At 41.8% G+C, this 18,285-nt stretch overlaps 1 protein-coding gene across 3 annotated transcripts in view; it reads right to left on the reverse strand.

The window, feature by feature from the left end:
• Positions 1-559: 559 nt before the first annotated feature.
• a2m2b (alpha-2-macroglobulin 2, member b) overlaps positions 560-18,285 on the reverse strand; it is a 32,405-nt gene continuing 14,679 nt past the window's right edge. Inside the window, exons 16-35 of one of the 3 annotated variants that reach the window (XM_692385.11) lie at positions 18,108-18,198; positions 17,865-17,945; positions 15,363-15,519; positions 15,042-15,267; positions 14,845-14,971; positions 14,646-14,767; positions 14,482-14,533; positions 14,311-14,394; positions 14,063-14,239; positions 13,901-13,976; positions 13,582-13,738; positions 3,018-3,092; positions 2,748-2,910; positions 2,484-2,677; positions 2,200-2,412; positions 2,000-2,121; positions 1,411-1,507; positions 1,278-1,340; positions 1,061-1,166; positions 560-984 (exon numbers count right to left, since the gene is read on the reverse strand). In XM_692385.11, the coding sequence (XP_697477.6) occupies positions 944-984; positions 1,061-1,166; positions 1,278-1,340; positions 1,411-1,507; positions 2,000-2,121; positions 2,200-2,412; positions 2,484-2,677; positions 2,748-2,910; positions 3,018-3,092; positions 13,582-13,738; positions 13,901-13,976; positions 14,063-14,239; positions 14,311-14,394; positions 14,482-14,533; positions 14,646-14,767; positions 14,845-14,971; positions 15,042-15,267; positions 15,363-15,519; positions 17,865-17,945; positions 18,108-18,198 (2,424 nt within the window). In that variant the 3' untranslated portion in view covers positions 560-943. Of the gene's footprint in view, positions 985-1,060; positions 1,167-1,277; positions 1,341-1,410; positions 1,508-1,999; positions 2,122-2,167; positions 2,413-2,483; positions 2,678-2,747; positions 2,911-3,017; positions 3,093-13,581; positions 13,739-13,900; positions 13,977-14,062; positions 14,240-14,310; positions 14,395-14,481; positions 14,534-14,645; positions 14,768-14,844; positions 14,972-15,041; positions 15,268-15,362; positions 15,520-17,864; positions 17,946-18,107; positions 18,199-18,285 lie in introns of all 3 variants that reach the window. The other 2 variants (XR_012390818.1, XM_009291710.5) reach the window with 2 other exon arrangements.

The raw sequence follows: 18,285 nt of genomic DNA on the forward strand, positions 1-18,285 counted from the left end.
CTAGTAGTGCATTTTATAGATTACATATGTTCAAATGGCTTGCCATAGATCGAGGTGCCCTGTTTGCCAACACTGGGGCTGTGTGCTATAAAAGCCTGTTTGACCACACCATACACAGTATTAGTGAATGTTTTAGACTCTTTAGTGCTTCCCTCTAGTGGTTGGAAATGTCTCCAGTTGGATTTTTATGACATCTCTGAAGAAAGTTGTTGCATATGAATCATTGTTAATCAAAACTAAACTTAAAATATTCCAAATAATTTTATTTTTGTAACAAAACTAAATAATAATAATAATAAAACAGAAGAATAAAACCTTTGACCTAAAAAACATGCTTTGTTGCCAAAATCCTTCTGCTCTGTACCCCAGTTATTAGGGGTCACCACAGCGGAATGAACTGCAAATATGAATGACTATTGGTACATTATAATGCAAGAATTATGTATATCAAATATAAAACTCACTATTAACTATGTTTCAAGCATCAATTAACTTCAGAGAAACATTCAGTAATAGTGATTGTGGTGATTTGTATGTGACAGGATTAAGAAATGTAAAATAAGGTCATGCAGAATAAGGCTTTATTATGTGCTTAATAAGTAATCTAAGCTAAGCTATTAAGTAATCCAAGCTAATGAACTCATTACACATGAATGATACTTATATTTGTATTGACAGATGTTTTGGAAAGCGTGACATTTTAGCACAGTTACGTTCTATTGTAGCACACTGCTAATGTACCAGCATTGAGTTAATGTTTGTTTGCTAACACATTTTAGCACTGCCAAGTTTTTATTTTTTATTTTTAATAACTCTAACTTTTCTTACATGTATTGGCTAGAAGTCAGAATGATAAGCTTACATCTTAATATTTTTTGTACAAACAGCATAGAATTAGTGATGTGTGTGTTGACATCTGTTTTGTTTTCTGCAGCATCACTCATCAGGCACAGTGATTTGTGTATTCTGCTTCAGCTCGCTCACCTGCAAAATAAAAATGCTTCAGAGGAGATGCCAAAACTTTGTCTAAACAAGTAAATGCTGTGTTATTCAGTCATACTGGTCTGGTAGTAGTCGTAGACTTTTATAACTGCTGGCTTGAGGTTTTTAACAGAGAAGATCCTTTTAATACGAAACGGAAGCCGGTAGTTTATGTTATTCCGAATCTGTAAACAATTTAAAACATGTGTTCTGATTAAATTAATTAAATCAGTGCAACAGTATTTTAACAGACTGCGAGTAAATTGTCATTATTATCCATACAATAACACTCCCACCTCGTTTAGATATACGATGATATGCTCATCACTGGATTCAACACGACTTACTGCTTTCTTTACCTTAGAAATAAACAAAACCAAAGGTTTTTTAAGCACATGCTAAAATATTCAAAAAGCAAAACTGCTTTACCTCATCCATAAAAATCGGTTCTGCGCTGAAACCAGACAAGAGTTTCATATCTACAATGATCATGTTGGAGGTCTCTATATATTGTATTCCCTTATATCTGAAAAAAAAAAGAAAATGAAGGTTTATATCACACTATTCTCAACTAAAAACAGAAAAATTTATAGGAATTTTGGATCAAAGTGAATGGGAGAAGGACATTTAAAAAAATGACAAGGCATCTGTTTCCATCTTTTCGTTGTCATAACAGTGATAATTAGTGAATGAAAACAGCTGAGATCAGATTTTGGGGGCAGATTGTTTTCTTTCGAAGCAAGTAGCCATGTAATAAGAGGGATGATGTACATCTAGGTGATTGTTTTTGCCAAATACTGTAAAGCCCCTCAGTCTTATACAGCAACACTCATCACTGTCACTTTTAGCCTGCCGTTTAATCACATTATTACGGCAAGTACCAACAGTATTTTCTGTCTTCTTAAAAGTAACAAATGCTGTAAAGCCGAAGCACTTTCAAGCATTTAAAGTTATCATTAGTGTTTTGAGTTGGTTAAAATGATTTTATGGACACACAAAAATACAAATATGTCCTTACACTATGTTTAATATGACGTCCAGAATTTGCCAATCTGTGTTCTGGCAAGTTCCCTCAGTCTTAACAGAGAATTCTAATTTATTAGATTTCTTTGGAGTAGGGATATTGTAGAAAAGAGACATCTAGGAGAGAGTCACAGAACATTAGAACATCTTGTAAAGCAGTCACCCGTGTTTTAAATTTTGCTGCACTTCACAGACCTGCACAGACACACAGGCTGAGCCCTTGACTTCAATGCTGTATTTGCCCGGCACATTGGCCAGCTGCTTCTCCTGGTACAGTAACTTGTTGTCCTGATTGACATCAAAGTGGTGAGAGTCTCCTGCTGACTGTACAGTCACTGTGCTGGAGCCGTCAGAGCTGAACACTTTGGTGGCGTACAAAGACAGAGCCTGAAGAGCCACCACTGTGTCCTGGGAAAGAAATGAGTTCAGTCATGTGACAATTTTAGCCATTCAGCAATAATGTGTCTGATTTGAGGAACCTGCGTGGAGGAGAATCCTCCATAGGCATTCTGCTGCTTCACAAGCCAGCTGACAATCCTGTTAGCAAAGCCCAGATCAGCTGTAGTGAGTGAATCTGCAGTGAGAACAGCTAGCAGCACATATGAGCTGATCTCCACATCCAGAGAATCAGAGTCATCAGCAGATGCAGACTGAGACCAGTGGACAAGAGGACCTTTAGGACACAAAAGAAGGATCCATTATAAATCTGATATGCTGATCAGTGCTTATTACAGAGATCATACCTTCTGAAATCGCAATGTTCTTAAGCTTGTTCAAAAGGCTGTCCCGAACCTCTTTGTCTTTTGCCAAACTGAAAGTATAGCTTAGCAGTGCAGAGGTGTAAAGGTTACGAATATCACCAGCATACTGCTTTAAGTGTGAAAGGCCTTTACTGACAGCCGGATCCTATGACAGAAATGGTGCAGCTGACAAATATGTTTGAGCCTTTATGTAAATATGTTAAAAAAAACAAACAGTTTCAGTGTTTGAAACAGACAGTAGAGCTTACTGACCGTAACTGGTATGTTCAGCTCAAGTAGTGATGCGGTTATATAGGCAGTGATGGTCACGCTGTCACTTACACCACCCTAAAATATGCAGATTGCAAATATGAGATCTTTCATCTAAATGTTGATTATTTAATAAGTAATGAGGATTTCTTTTAATCAAGAAAAAAACAACAACTTGAGAATTAAAATTGTCTAAGATAAGACATATTTTCAGATTATATCATATATTTTTATTGTTTTTGTCAGGGTTCGGTGAATGAAAAAGGAGCGAGGACTCAAGTGCAAACAATAATTGGGTTTTATTAATAATAGAAGTACAAATAAAACAAAAAGGCAAAATAAACTACCCCGAGGGGGAAAACATGAATCAAAAACAGACAAACTTGGCTGGGCTGGCAAGACATGACTGGAACAGGAACACAGAGGGAATATCGACGACGAACTGACAAAGGACTGAAAACATGAGGGGGATTATAAAGCAAAAAGTAAATTGACACACAGGTGAACACAATTAACTAATAATGGGTTGACAAGGAGGGTGGGACTAGACAATAGACGGGAGAGCGCATGACACAGAGACAATACAAGCCATGCGCTCACATAACACAACACTGAAGCACACGACAAAAGCACGTGACCACAATGTAAACACCGAGCCGCGTGCTTTGACAAAAGACGCAAGACACGAGCACACGATAGATAAACACCGTACCGTGCGCTCACACATAAGCAACGCGCATGCTTCATCTCAGCGCCAACCAAAACTGAAACCAACTAGACGGAGGCGCCGAGAATAAAGCAGCGCGCTGCTGACAGAACAAACACAAACACTAGTACAAGAGCGCGCGCGTCTGAGGGACGCAGAGCGCGCGCGGCCACATCATGTGGCAGCGCGCACACTCCGCGTACACCCACGACGGCGCACGCGCACACAGAGACAGAAACAGGACCAGACATTGAGTAGTGTCAGAGCTCTGCCACCAAAACAAGAATTTACAAGACCAAAGTGGCAGAACCCTGACACTAGCCCCCCCCAAAAGGGACGCCACCTGGCGTCCCTAAAGGGAACATCCAACAAGGTACAAGACAGACAAGAAACACTACAAGACAACATCAACAGACACAAGACAGGGAGGTGAACAGGCAAGACGACATGAAGGGGGGGAGGGAGGGAAGCCAAGCCGGACTCAACAAGACAAACAAGGGAGGGATGGGAGGGCAAGACCAGGGAGGATCAGGAGGGACAGTCCAGGGTGGATTCAGTGGGTCGGGGGCCCCAGCAGGGAGCCAGGGTGGAGCCGGAGGGTCAGTCCAGGGTGGAGGGGAGGAACACCAGGGAGGAGCAGGAGGGACGACCCAGGGAGGGTCTATCAGGGGAGACAAGGCAGGAGGTCGGTGGGGAGCCGGCTGGGCTGGAGGCCTGTGGGTAGCCGGCTGGGCTGAAGCCGGCAGGGCTGGAGACCAGAGGGGAGCCGGCAGGGCTGGAGACCAGAGGGGAGCCGGCAGGGCTGGAGACCAGAGGGGAGCCGGCAGGGCTGGAGACCAGAGGGGAGCCGGCAGGGCTGGAGACCAGAGGGGAGCCGGCAGGGCTGGAGACCAGAGGGGAGCCGGCAGGGCAGGGAGCTGGGCTGGTGCCGGCAGGGCTAGACGTCTGGGTGGTTCCGGCAGGGCAAGGGGCCGGGCTGGGGCCGGCTGGGCAAGACGTCTGGGTGGCGCCGGCAGGGCAAGGGGCCGGGCTGGGGCCGGCAGGGCAAGGGGCCGGGGTGGTGCCGGCAGGGCAAGGGGCCGGGCTGGGGCCGGCAGGGCAAGGAGCCGGGCTGGGGCCGGCAGGGCTAGACGTCTGGGTGGTTCCGGCAGGGCAAGGGGCCGGGCTGGGGCCGGCTAGGCAAGACGTCTGGGTGGCGCCGGCAGGGCAAGGAGCCGGGCTGGGGCCGGCAGGGCAAGGAGCCGGGCTGGGGCCGGCAGGGCAAGGAGCCGGGCTGGGGCCGGCAGGGCAAGGAGCCGGGCTGGGGCCGGCAGGGCAAGGAGCCGGGCTGGGGCCGGCAGGGCAAGGAGCCGGGCTGGGGCCGGCAGGGCAAGGAGCCGGGCTGGGGCCGGCAGGGCTAGACGTCTGGGTGGTTCCGGCAGGGCAAGGGGCCGGGCTGGGGCCGGCTGGGCAAGACGTCTGGGTGGCGCCGGCAGGGCAAGGAGCCGGGCTGGGGCCGGCAGGGCAAGGAGCCGGGCTGGGGCCGGCAGGGCAAGGAGCCGGGCTGGGGCCGGCAGGGCAAGGAGCCGGGCTGGGGCCGGCAGGGCAAGGAGCCGGGCTGGGGCCGGCAGGGCTAGACGTCTGGGTGGTTCCGGCAGGGCAAGGGGCCGGGCTGGGGCCGGCTGGGCAAGACGTCTGGGTGGCGCCGGCAGGGCAAGGAGCCGGGCTGGGGCCGGCAGGGCAAGGAGCCGGGCTGGGGCCGGCAGGGCAAGGAGCCGGGCTGGGGCCGGCAGGGCAAGGAGCCGGGCTGGGGCCGGCAGGGCTAGACGTCTGGGTGGTTCCGGCAGGGCAAGGGGCCGGGCTGGGGCCGGCTGGGCAAGACGTCTGGGTGGCGCCGGCAGGGCAAGGAGCCGGGCTGGGGCCGGCAGGGCAAGGAGCCGGGCTGGGGCCGGCAGGGCAAGGAGCCGGGCTGGGGCCGGCAGGGCAAGGAGCCGGGCTGGGGCCGGCAGGGCAAGGAGCCGGGCTGGAGCCGACACTGGAGGGCGCTCAGGGGCTGGAGCCGACACTGGAGGGCGCTCAGGGGCTGGAGCCGACACTGGAGGGCGCTCAGGGGCTGGAGCCGACACTGGAGGGCGCTCAGGGGCTGGAGCCGACACTGGAGGGCGCTCAGGGGCTGGAGCCGACACTGGAGGGCGCTCAGGGGCTGGAGCCGACACTGGAGGGCGCTCAGGGGCTGGAGCCGACACTGGAGGGCGCTCAGGGGCTGGAGCCGACACTGGAGGGCGCTCTGGGGCTGGAGCCGTTGTGGTGGAGGAGCCCTTTCTCCTCCGACGCTTCCTTGGTCTGGGTGGCGGGAAGCTGGCCACCTCTTCAGACACTACAGTATACTCCACTGCCTGCAGGACTGGTGCAGTGTCTGTTGCGGGTGCCTCAGTAAGTGATGCTGCAGCCAGGATGGTAACTGAAAGGGCTGCAGCAGGTTCAGTCACCTCTGGGTGGGCGACAGGTGAGGCTGACCCGTTCTTCCTTCTCCGTCTCCGTTGGTGGGTCATCGGAGGACTGGGGATTTGGCAGTCTGTAAGTGGGAGGGGCGGTGGACCAAGTGGAGGCAGGCCACCATTTCCCTGGCTGTGGTAGACATAGCTCACAAACTGCCAGAATGTCAATATCCCCAGCATTCCCATCTCCCAGGCCTGAAGGGGGCTGTTGAGTCCAGCGTTGAACGCCTCCTTCAGTGCAGTGTTTGTAGATTCAAGCCCCTCTGCTGCGTAGATGAACTGGTATGCAAACTCCTTCACTGTAGATACCCCTTGATGGAGTGAAAGGAGTCTGCCTAAACGCTCCTTCTGCTGGCATGCAGAGGGACGAGAAGTGGGAGATGGGAAAAGGAAGATACCCATTTTCTGCTGAGTCCTCTGTTTAGGTCAGTTCGTACTGTCAGGGTTCGGTGAATGGAAAAGGAGCGAGGACTCAAGTGCAAACAATAATTGGGTTTTATTAATAATAGAAGTACAAATAAAACAAAAAGGCAAAATAAACTACCCCGAGGGGGAAAACATGAATCAAAAACAGACAAACTTGGCTGGGCTGGCAAGACATGACTGGAACAGGAACACAGAGGGAATATCGACGACGAACTGACAAAGGACTGAAAACATGAGGGGGATTATAAAGCAAAAAGTAAATTGACACACAGGTGAACACAATTAACTAATAATGGGTTGACAAGGAGGGTGGGACTAGACAATAGACGGGAGAGCGCATGACACAGAGAGACAATACAAGCCATGCGCTCACATAACACAACAGCACACGACAAAAGCACGTGACCACAATGTAAACACCAAGTGTGCCGCAAGCACACGACAAAAGCACGTGACCACAATGTAAACACCAAGTGTGCCGCAAGCCTACGTTTGAGTGAAGGTTTCGGCCGTTAGATCGCCCCCTGGGGGCTGGCTGCAGTACAAGTCATAAAGCCCGCCTCCTCCGTGTTAATGAAGGAGACTTGAGCCCAAATAAAAAAAACTATTACACTTGCAATAAAATGTCCCGAAAGATAGTTCAGGTTGATTAAGGCACTGGTTATTGTGCTGAAATAGGTGCAGATCTTCATTTTTGTAAACAGTTTGTTTTTAGCAGTAATTTAATGCTGGGCGTGTCATCGTGATTGACAGCTGTGATTGACAGTTTCTCAAAGCGCGGCGTCTGCGCTTCGGCAGGAGACTGAAGTAGACTGAAATGTTATTATTCGATTTCTGTGTTATTTTACCATGACAAAATGAGTTCAGCAGTAAACTATAGTTTCTGACATACATGATCCTGGTGGAACACTGTTTATTCGCTAAGTTCAGGGCTTTTTTCGGGCTTTATTAGTTTGCTGATACACGCCTAGCCACCCAGATAGCAAAACACAGTTCCGGCTAGATTCTCGCCTGCCGGAGACTTATCTCTTAGAGCTCAGACTGACTAATGTTACCTCTGCTGGACCTACTCCGGATGCCTGGACTCACTGCCCGATTCCAGCCCGAGTCAATCGAGCCAGATGCGGCGGCCGAGCGAGCAGGCGCTGCCGCATGCGAGCCGGAATCAGCCCGCGACGCCGCGAGTAAGTTGTGCGCTGCGGCCTGGAGCTGGCGCGATTGAATATATAAAACCCTCATATTTGTTAACGTTATTACATCCATTTGTGTTGATATGACAGCAAACGCATGCTGAGAAGTTCGGGGGGCGTAGTTGATTTTACATAAAGCGTTTGATTGGAAGCTCGACTCTGCTTATTTTCGCGGCTCCTCCTCTGGCTCCATCAGACAGTCCTTCTGCGCATGTCTGGCTCCAATTTCAGCAGTCTTTTGCGACAGTTTGTGCCCGTCAAGCAGGCGTTTTGCCCTCAAGGCGTTCAATGGGAAAAAGGGCTGTCGCGTCGTCCATATTTTTTACAGTCATTGGTAAACACCGAGCCGCGTGCTTTGACAAAAGACGCAAGACACGAGCACACGATAGATAAACACCGTACCGTGCGCTCACACATAAGCAACGCGCATGCTTCATCTCAGCGCCAACCAAAACTGAAACCAACTAGACGGAGGCGCCGAGAATAAAGCAGCGCGCTGCTGACAGAACAAACATATGGCGCTCCTCCGAGCTCTTTAACCTGACGCTGCAACGTGCACTCGTCTCACCGAACGTCTCACTGAACGTCTCACTGACGTCTTAAAAAATATTTTTTTTGCTATTAAATCCATGCAATTTAAGACGCAGACGTGACGTTGACGTCACGTTGACGTCACGTAAACGTCACGTAAATCACGTGTGGCAGTGAAGTGTCAAGCCAGACGTTACGCGTGATTCACGTGTAGCAGTGAAGTTATTTATTTATTTTTTTGCTAACACGTATCATAACACGCTGCTCACACGGCTCAGTGCAGTGTGTGAGGCAGTGCACAATTTTCTTGCCCTTCATACATTCCTCTCAATGGACGTGACATCAACGTCTGACTTGTTACATGACGTCTGCGTCTACCTTTTTTTTTTAAATATATATTTTTGAGCAGTTTTTAGTGCGTCTGTCTGCTTTTTGCCGGCTAACTTATACAATATACAATAATTATGTGCAAATTAAATATAAATATGTTAATATATAATGATATTTGTTTTCAAGATAGCATTAAAACGTATAAAAAAAATGTATAACATCTCCGGAGGTAAAGTTTAGGTTGTTTATTAATATATTCATGTCGTTTAGTTTTGTAAAATCCTTTTTTAATTTGTTTTATATTTGAGTCTTATTGTGTTTTAATTTTTTACATGTTTAATGTAGCCTACGGCATATCAGTGATGACCAACTCATCGATCACTATCGCCTGTTAGATCTGATACTTTTGCTGTAAAATATTAGAAAAATAGAAAATTACATTAACCATTATTGTGTTGTTTTTAAAGCACATTTCTTCTTTATTTTACGTTTAAAACATAATAATAGGATTCTTTGACAAAAAAACATAACATATTTTATTTTTCAGTTGTTTCCTTTCTTTTTTGAAAGAAAATATATATTTTTATTCAGCAATAATGTTACATTGATAGTATTTATATTTTGAATAATAATTTGCCAGGATTCAATCAATCAATCCTGTAAAAATATCATAGAAAAACATTTAACAGCACAACTTTGACAATACACTGAAGGATCATGCGACATAATAGTGTCAAAAAATTTAACTTTGCATCACATAAAAAAAATAAGTATATTAAAATAGAAAAGCAATATTTAAAATTGTAATATTATTTCCTAATATTACCCAAACCCTGAACCATTAATAATAATAACCAAAACATTGATTTTTAATCCTAAAACGTTGAATAGCCTAATGTTATTTGAAATCATCAAAAATAATTAAAATTTGCTTTAAATGTTACATCTAAACTAAAAACTAAAATCGCCAGTAGGTGGCAGAATGTCACTATTACAGTTTTTCCCAATTGTTTACACACAATTACTTGTACCTCAGACACAATGACTACAACATGTAACTGATGCACCAACCCCCTGAACCAATGCAGCTAAACTACAAGCACAATTCCTGCTTTACACTCAAATTGCAGGTTTAAAACACACTTTTTCAAAACACTACACACAATTCTCTGCATTTGGCACAAATTTCATGCAGAAAATCTCGTTTTAACATGGAACACACTGTCATTCACAATTGTAAAGTCAGTTGTCCTACTTTGCATACTAACTCATCACATGAGTAAACACCTGTCACACAGAATTACAATTTAGAAATCAGAGCTCATCTGGTTTATAACTGGTACACTGTCCACCCATGTTTTTAGTTGTTTATCTCCTTCCATATTCTCCATTCCTTAATCATATTGAAGATTTTTTTTCCTGCTTGGGGATGGAAAGTGTATGCTGAAATTTCGTTTTTTACTAACAGTATTCTGTAAATCCTCCTGTTAATGGCAAATGAAGACCACATTATGTGCACCTTTGTGTTGGTTGGGATGAACACTCTGTAAAGTGAAAATACAGTAAAATATATTTGGTATTTGTGTGTTTTGTATAAAAACAATATTCTGAAATATTTTACAATGCACTTCTGTAGGCATATGTACTGTCTGTAGTAACTGTAACACTAAATGAAAAAGGCTGACAGTAAGTCATTATGATGAATGGAGAAGAAGTGGTCATTGTGTTTTACATTCAGCACATCAGTGTTCAACTGATCTTATAAATGTTGATGTGATGGTTTGTGTGCGTCATTTGAAAACAAAATACCATGTTGAGAAGAAATTACATTGTGTTGATAGTGTTTCATTTTGCAGGAGAATTGAAGGGTTTCACCCTAGAGTTCTGACAATATGAGGCATGCTTTCAGAAAATGTGTGAAAACTGTAAATTGTGTGAATTTCAGTCATACACACTTTCCATCCCCAAGCAGAAAAAAACTTTAATAGGATTAAGGAATGGAGAATATGGAAGGAGATAAACAACTAAAAACATGTGTGGACAGTGAACCGGTTATGAACCAGATGAGCTCTGATTTTTAAATTGCAATTCTGTGTGACAGGTGTTTACTCATGTGATGAGTTAGTATATAAAGTAGGACAACTGACTTTACAATTGTGAATGACAGTGTGTTCCTTGTAAAAACAAGAGATTTTCTGCATGAAATTTGTGCCAAATGCAGAGAATTGTGTGTTGCGTTTTGAAAAAAAAGTGTGTTTTAAACCTGCAATTTGGGTGTAAAGCAGGAATTGTGCTTGTAGTTAAGCTGCATTGGTTCAGGGGTTGGTGCATCAGTCACATGTTGTAGTCATTGTTCATTTACAGTTTTTTTTTTTGATTGCTCAAGCACAATTTTGAAATGAAGGCTCATTTTGTCAAAACACTACACACAATTTCCACATCCACGCACACAAACAGCAGAACACATCAGAACTTTTGCAAAATGAAACACTTCATCTAAAACTTTACAACACTGTAACAAAACACAATTTTAACACCGTACAGAACACACACGCCTCATTCAAGATAAATCTGTTCGCTTCATTTACACACTGCTGATCTCAATCTTAAACACTCGTATAATTTCTACCTGACTAATACTGATATAATCTGGGTTTGATTTGTTTCAGAGATATTGCTATAAAGTACATGAACATACTGTATTCACCAAACAGTGATAGACTGTTTTTATTCAGCTTTCTGGTGATGTGTACATTTCAATATATAAAAAAATCCCATGCCCTGTCTCCTGTTTACCAATCTTCCTCCCTTCCGTGCTTCCTCTTCCATACTGCGACATTGCCTTCCATATTTATTGAAGATTATTTATTTATAACTCCTTTTAAACATATTTATTGAAGACTAATATTTACAACTATACTACTGTTAACAAATGTATTGTAGATCAATATAATAGCCTAGTTTATACCTAATACCCAGTTACAGTTTTTCATGATTGCTAACACACTAAAATTAAACTTTTCCTACAATTAGCAAAACCGTACAATCATGGAGCAAAACACAAGGCTAGATCTGCACAACTGTAGGCACATGGCTTCATACTGTTTGCAAAACATTACACAGTCATTTGCAAATCACTAAACACACTCGGATGCTTTTGACACAGACATTTTTCATAATGGAATTTCCTTGCAATTTCAAAGCAAAGGCTTTCATATGAGCACACACATGAACTATAGGTCAAACACAGCCATCAGGTGTGCACACACACTGCTGCAAACTGTAGACACACACACCAATCAGCTGTAACCACAATGAAAGAAGCAATATAGGAATAACCATATATGGCATACCAAAATGTTTAAATCATTTGTATAAATATTTACCATTTGGAATAAAAAACTATAAATAAGAAAGGTAAAAAGCACTCAATTGCAAATGAAACATAACTGTGGATAAGTGAAAACACTGATAGAGAATGAATAGGTATAATAATGCAGAAATAAGAGCAATGTGCTGCAAACCCTTGAAGCAGACGTGACGCAGACGTCACGTTAAAGCAGCGGAACAGTAATGTGGCAGACGCAGACGACACGTTCGGCAGACGCAGACGTCACGTTCGGCAGACGCAGACGTCACGTTCGGCAGACGCAGACGTCACGTTCAGTGAGACGAGTGCACGTTGCAGCGTCAAGTTATTGACCCATTCCGCACGCCATACAAACACAAACACTAGTACAAGAGCGCGCGCGTCTGAGGGACGCAGAGCGTGCGCGGCCACATCATGTGGCAGCGCGCACACTCCGCGTACACCCACGACGGCGCACGCGCACACAGAGACAGAAACAGGACCAGACATTGAGTAGTGTCAGAGCTCTGCCACCAAAACAAGAATTTACAAGACCAAAGTGGCAGAACCCTGACAGTTTTAAGCACACATCTACAAATATAGTTTTGTTGTATATTAACAATTTGGTTGAGCAACAAACCACCTCATTAAAAAAACTAGATGGTACAAAACACCAATATGGTGCGGCTAAATATCAGCTTCGATATAAATGGCCCTGGGAGTAAGTAAGTATAATAACAACTTACTAAAAAAATAAGAATAAGTTAATACAACACTGGTCAAATGATTTGTTGAATTGTTTGAAAGATCTGATATTAATGTCTCTTCTGCATTCACTTCCAGTAAAATTTACTGTGAAATCTTATTTAAATACATTAAAATGGGGAGAATAATTGAAAATTTCAAACACATTCAATTAGAAAACTATTTGTATGTAAATAATATTTTACAGTGTTACTGTAGTGTATATTTGATCAAATGAATGCAGCCTTGATGAGCAGAAGACATTTCCTTTCTAAACATAAAAGAAACAACTTTCCCAAATGTTTGCAATTATTTGTAATTTTATAAATTTTTCATTGAACTTTTAATCTATAATTAATTTGTAACTGTAACTGTTGTGTGGCAACAGTTTGTGAATGTAACCAGCTTCCAATGCTATAAATGTATTCATTAAATGTTTATATTCATACTTTATAAAAACAGTCTGCAGAAACACTTTGATTGGCATTCTCACATTATATATGTTATCAGAGGGGGAAAGCCCAGCCTATCAGTGACAATCTCTCCCTCCTTAGCACCCCATTAGACCTCAGTCTTGTTTTTGAACCTGCCACATTTGCGGACACATAGGCATTTGTAGCTCTGCACTTTTTTAAAAAGAGCACATTCATTTATATTTAAAGCTATCAAAGGACCAATGGAATTAAGATCAAAGCCTAAATTAAAGCCTATTTAAATTTAGTTTAAACAATGTCTAGATCCTTTTATTTGAAAAATGAACAAAATATGACGCAATTCACAAATTTATAATAAAAGTTAGTTTGAAGCGGTTTACCTTCATTCTGTTATTAAAGAGTTTTCCCTTGATTTGATATGAACCATCTGGTCGTTGATGGCTCACCAGCCATTCCTTTGATTTCTCGATTTTTGGGGGGTCAATGAAGATGTAATCTTGTGCTTTCCCGAAAGTCCTCAGCACAAACGCGGTCAGCCTGTTAGTTCATTCAGTTCAATGTAGTTATTTAGACCCATCTAAAGATTTGTGATGTAGTTGTCATGCTATTACTAGCATTTGATTTGAATGAATATTCATTACAGGACAGCTGTTAAAGTTCAGTCTAACAGTTCATTTTAACAGTAAAAAGAAATCTTACCATGTGTTGCCTTCACCTTGACCAAATGTTGTATATGACCCATCCAAATTCAAATAGTTCAGTTGCCTCTGATAACCTGTGCAGTATTTTGATTGAGATTATTTCCTTTAGATACGCTATATATATAGAGAGAGAGATGAAATTCTTCTGAATGTCTCTTACCGCTCTTAAGGAAGCCAGAGGCTCTCTCTCGAATGGCGGATGTGAGCTGATTTGTGTTCTCCAGATACTGCAGAATGTAAATGTTGGGAGAAAGAACAGCAATATTTTGTTCTCCACAGCCGTACGGCATTCGTAATAAACCATCAAGGTTCTTCAGAGCACGGCCCAATAAGTCTCCTACAAGAAGACATGTGAATGTACTTTTCTAAATTAGATGTGAATGATATGATGCTAATATATGACTTTACCAAGCACTGAAACAGTGGCTCTTCCTGAACCCTCTATCACATTTTGTGGAAAAGCCAGCTCTACCTCCTCCAAGTGATTTTGCCCTGTTTGTGAAGGCACAACGTAACTTCAAGAACCAATCAAAATCTTTTAATAACATTGCATATGGTATGAACGCAAAGAGAAATTACCTTTGGGGCAAAGCAGCCAGCTGTGGCTTTTAGTTTTTTCAATTCCTTCAGCCTGAGGGACACAGGTTCATGTCAGCACAATTTAGCTTCTCATGGTCAATGACTTTTATAAGGAACTATTTTAGACAATATGAGAGTCTGTAGACAATACATTTTTTACCCACATTGACACGCAGACTCCGTGTGACGGTGTCAATGCGTCCTCTCTCTGGCACACTCACAATCTCATTGTCACACACAGTCTGGGACGCCTCTGCCTCTGCACTGACTGTAACATTCACCACTCCTGCAACACAAGACATGTGAGTGAAGATACAGCAGACGTAAACTCTAAGAAACAATGATTCAGACTGGACTAGTCACCAAGAACAGAAGGAGTAAGGATCCATTTAAAGGTTTTTCTTCCATTAGCACAGAGACAGGATGAATACTGATCATCAGAGGAGGCTTTGAGAGTGTAGTCTGAGGAAGGAGCTGGACTCACTTTAACCTGTCAATCAAGCACATGTGATGAGTGGAATATTTGATCTGATTGGATCAGGCTGAGTCTGAAATCTCACCATGATGCACTTGGACTGATAGTTGAAGACAGTGGCCTTGAGCTCAAAGATCTCCCCACGAACAATGGAGTAAGGCAGAGAGAGCTCCAGGAAGAAGGGCTGGAAAACTATCAGCTTAGCAGGAGGAGCCAAACCCAGACCTGTGGAGGACAGACAGAAGGCCTCCGTCGCCCAAGATGTGATGGTGTCAGGAACTGTGACAGGAACCTCAGCTGATCCAGAGTCTCTAAAAAATAATATGGATTTAACAATATCTTGTTTAACAGTCAAACAAAAAACCTGATAAGCATCTTCATACTTTTGAGTCCATTATTTACTCACCCAACCTCCACAATTTCCCAGATCCAAGTTTCTGGAAAGAATGTGCGAATTGTCTCCTCAGGCAAGAGAGAGATGCTCAAAGTTGGAAGTGGGCTTGGTATAAGTCTTTCAGCTTCAGCTACGACTCCACCTCTTGCTGGAATAAGGGCTCCTGCACCTAATGATACATCACTACTATTATTGTGAACTCGATTATTGTTGTTGATGATGTGTTTATGACAAAATTAATACTAATGCCTGGTTGTCTTAATGTTTGACTTTTAAAGATTTGAGAAGGAAAAAAGGTTGTATTTACTGGAAACTATATTGACAGTTAGGAAAAATTGCAATCATACAGTGTTGAAATATTGTACTTAGCTTTTGTTCTTAGTTTTTTTTTATTAAAAATATGAAAAACAAGTAGATTTGATTTGAATTTTACTTTTCTATTATTTATTTAAATTGTGGTAGATAATGATAATAACTGTTTTACTACAGATAATAAAACATTTCAGTTAACATTATAATAACTCGGAAATGTTCTCGTTCAGGGTATATATTTAATGAAACTGAAGCCTTTGTACTTTGACAATTGCTACACTTACTACACGAGCTATGCTACATGAGTAACACATACTGTACTAGCCACACCATTTTAATTGACAAGAATTTATATTGAAGCCAGTCTGATATGGTAATGGTATCCTCCACACAGTTTAAAGATGATGCTACCACGCTACAGCATGAGAAGCAATTTGTGCATTTAATCTAGTGGTCCCCATCCCCAGGTACCCATCACTCTAAAAATACACTATAGCAAAATAAATTTGTAAAGAGATCTGTACAAGAAACTGAAGATCACTAAAGACACAGCCTCTGCAAATGATCCTGAGCATGTCTAATAATAATCTTAAATGTTAGGAATCTGTCATATTTACTATTTTAGCTAATTTGTAGTTCCACGTCAATTATTCGGACCTTACATTATTCTTGTAGGCTACTATGGTAACATTTCACTTCACAGTCTGATGTTGTTTTAGGTAATATTGTCATTTCAATATGGCGTTATTTTGTTTTAAGTGCATGAACAATAAACAATGAAATGAATAGGCATGAGCAAATAACTACATTTATTCCGGTTTGTTGCGCCTGCCAGACTTGTTATATCTCTATTCCCTATCATTGGGGCTCACCCACACTTTGAGAAAAGCTGCACTAAACGTTTACTGCATGTTAAGGCCTTCATACTGTGGCATGTTAGTCTGTTCAGTTAAAGAAATAAATGTTTTTTGTGATTATTTATGATTACTAAAATACTCTAGAATAAATTAGAATAAAAAAGGAAAAGACGGATTTTATGCTTGACATCTTCTCTCCTTCATATCTAAAATAATGCTATGTCCCCGGGTTTCAGCTAAAAAACTTCTCTTATGATCAACTGAAGAATAAAGTCACTTACATCTTGGATAACCTGAGGGTGAGAATATTGACTGTAGTTTTTGTAAAATTGTAAGTTTAGTTTGACAACGGAATAATCCTTAAAATCAATACATCTATACTGTACATACTGAGGCACACATGCCCATTTGAGAAGAAAATAACACACTTATACAGTAACAATATTCTATAAACAGTATATGATATGCTTACATGGGCACAAGAACACTAGTTACTAGTGCATACATCTAAGATACACTTTAGATGTTGCACATAATCAATAAATGGTTGATTAAACTATAAATCATTGATTCTTTTTATAACCCCAGTAGCCTTTATGCAATCCAGAGTTCTAGTATTTTGAGTGCCATTTGCACATGTTGTTCTGCTCTCTTTCGATACATTTTAAGACCTTATAGCCACTTTGGGTTTCAACTGGAAAGACTGGTGAGATTTTAACTTACAATATATTTATTAAATATTAATATAAGAAATTAATCCAAAAGTAAAACATTATTAATTTATATTAAATCAAAATCTATTAAATCTAGCTAATTCAGCAAGTTGGCGCCTATAGAACTGCAGAAATAATGGTGTTGCCTTGGTTACTTAAGTAAACAAAGCAGCATGATGTCAAATCGAGCAGGATTTCATTGATTTCAGAAACTTCACAGCATGCTGATATTCGCAAATTTAATTCAGGTAAACTTTAGTACACAACCATACATTGCAGAATCAAAAATGATATAAAATGTAATACCTGGCAAAATAACATATAAGACTTTTAAATACTTTTTGACGGCCTTAAATTTCTCTATATTAATTTATAAATTTTTAAAACTTTTTAAGACCCTGCGGACATCCTGTGGTAACAATGTGCCACTAAAGTAGACACATTACTTATTTTGCATTAAGGTTAATAATTAATCAATTGATTGATTATTAATATAAACATTGTTTGCTCAAGGGGATTTCACATTCTCTTCAAGGTTAACTATTCCTGTAAAGCCATTTCAAGATTCATACAGGTTATTCTTGGTCCAAGTATAAACATACATAAAAATATGGAAAGATCCTATTCCTGACCTGGTGCTCCTGCTAAAGCCGGAATTGCAGGAGGATCTATTCCACGTGGAACAGCTCCATAACCAAAACCAACACCATAACCTGCAAATCAACATATATGTATACATATATACATACATACTGCAAAAAAATAAAAGGCAACACTTAAACAACACAATGTAACTTCAAGTGTTCCCTTTATTTTTTGATCAGTATATATGTGTAAAGCGAGTGAGAGAGAGATATAACAAACTGATGTCTTACCACCATATGCTCTCTGAAACAATACATCTCTGAATTTAATACAATGTGGGATTCTAATAACCAAATTTGTTGCCACCTTTAATCCCATGTTCTGTTTCCGATGTCAATGTAAAAAAATCAAGAGAAAAAGTCTGTTACATTAACTGCACACAGTCTCAATTGTAATACATCTTTCACA

The sequence above is a fragment of the Danio rerio genome, chromosome 15, assembly GCF_049306965.1.
Source record: "Danio rerio strain Tuebingen ecotype United States chromosome 15, GRCz12tu, whole genome shotgun sequence".
Taxonomy (NCBI): Eukaryota; Metazoa; Chordata; class Actinopteri; order Cypriniformes; family Danionidae; genus Danio; species Danio rerio.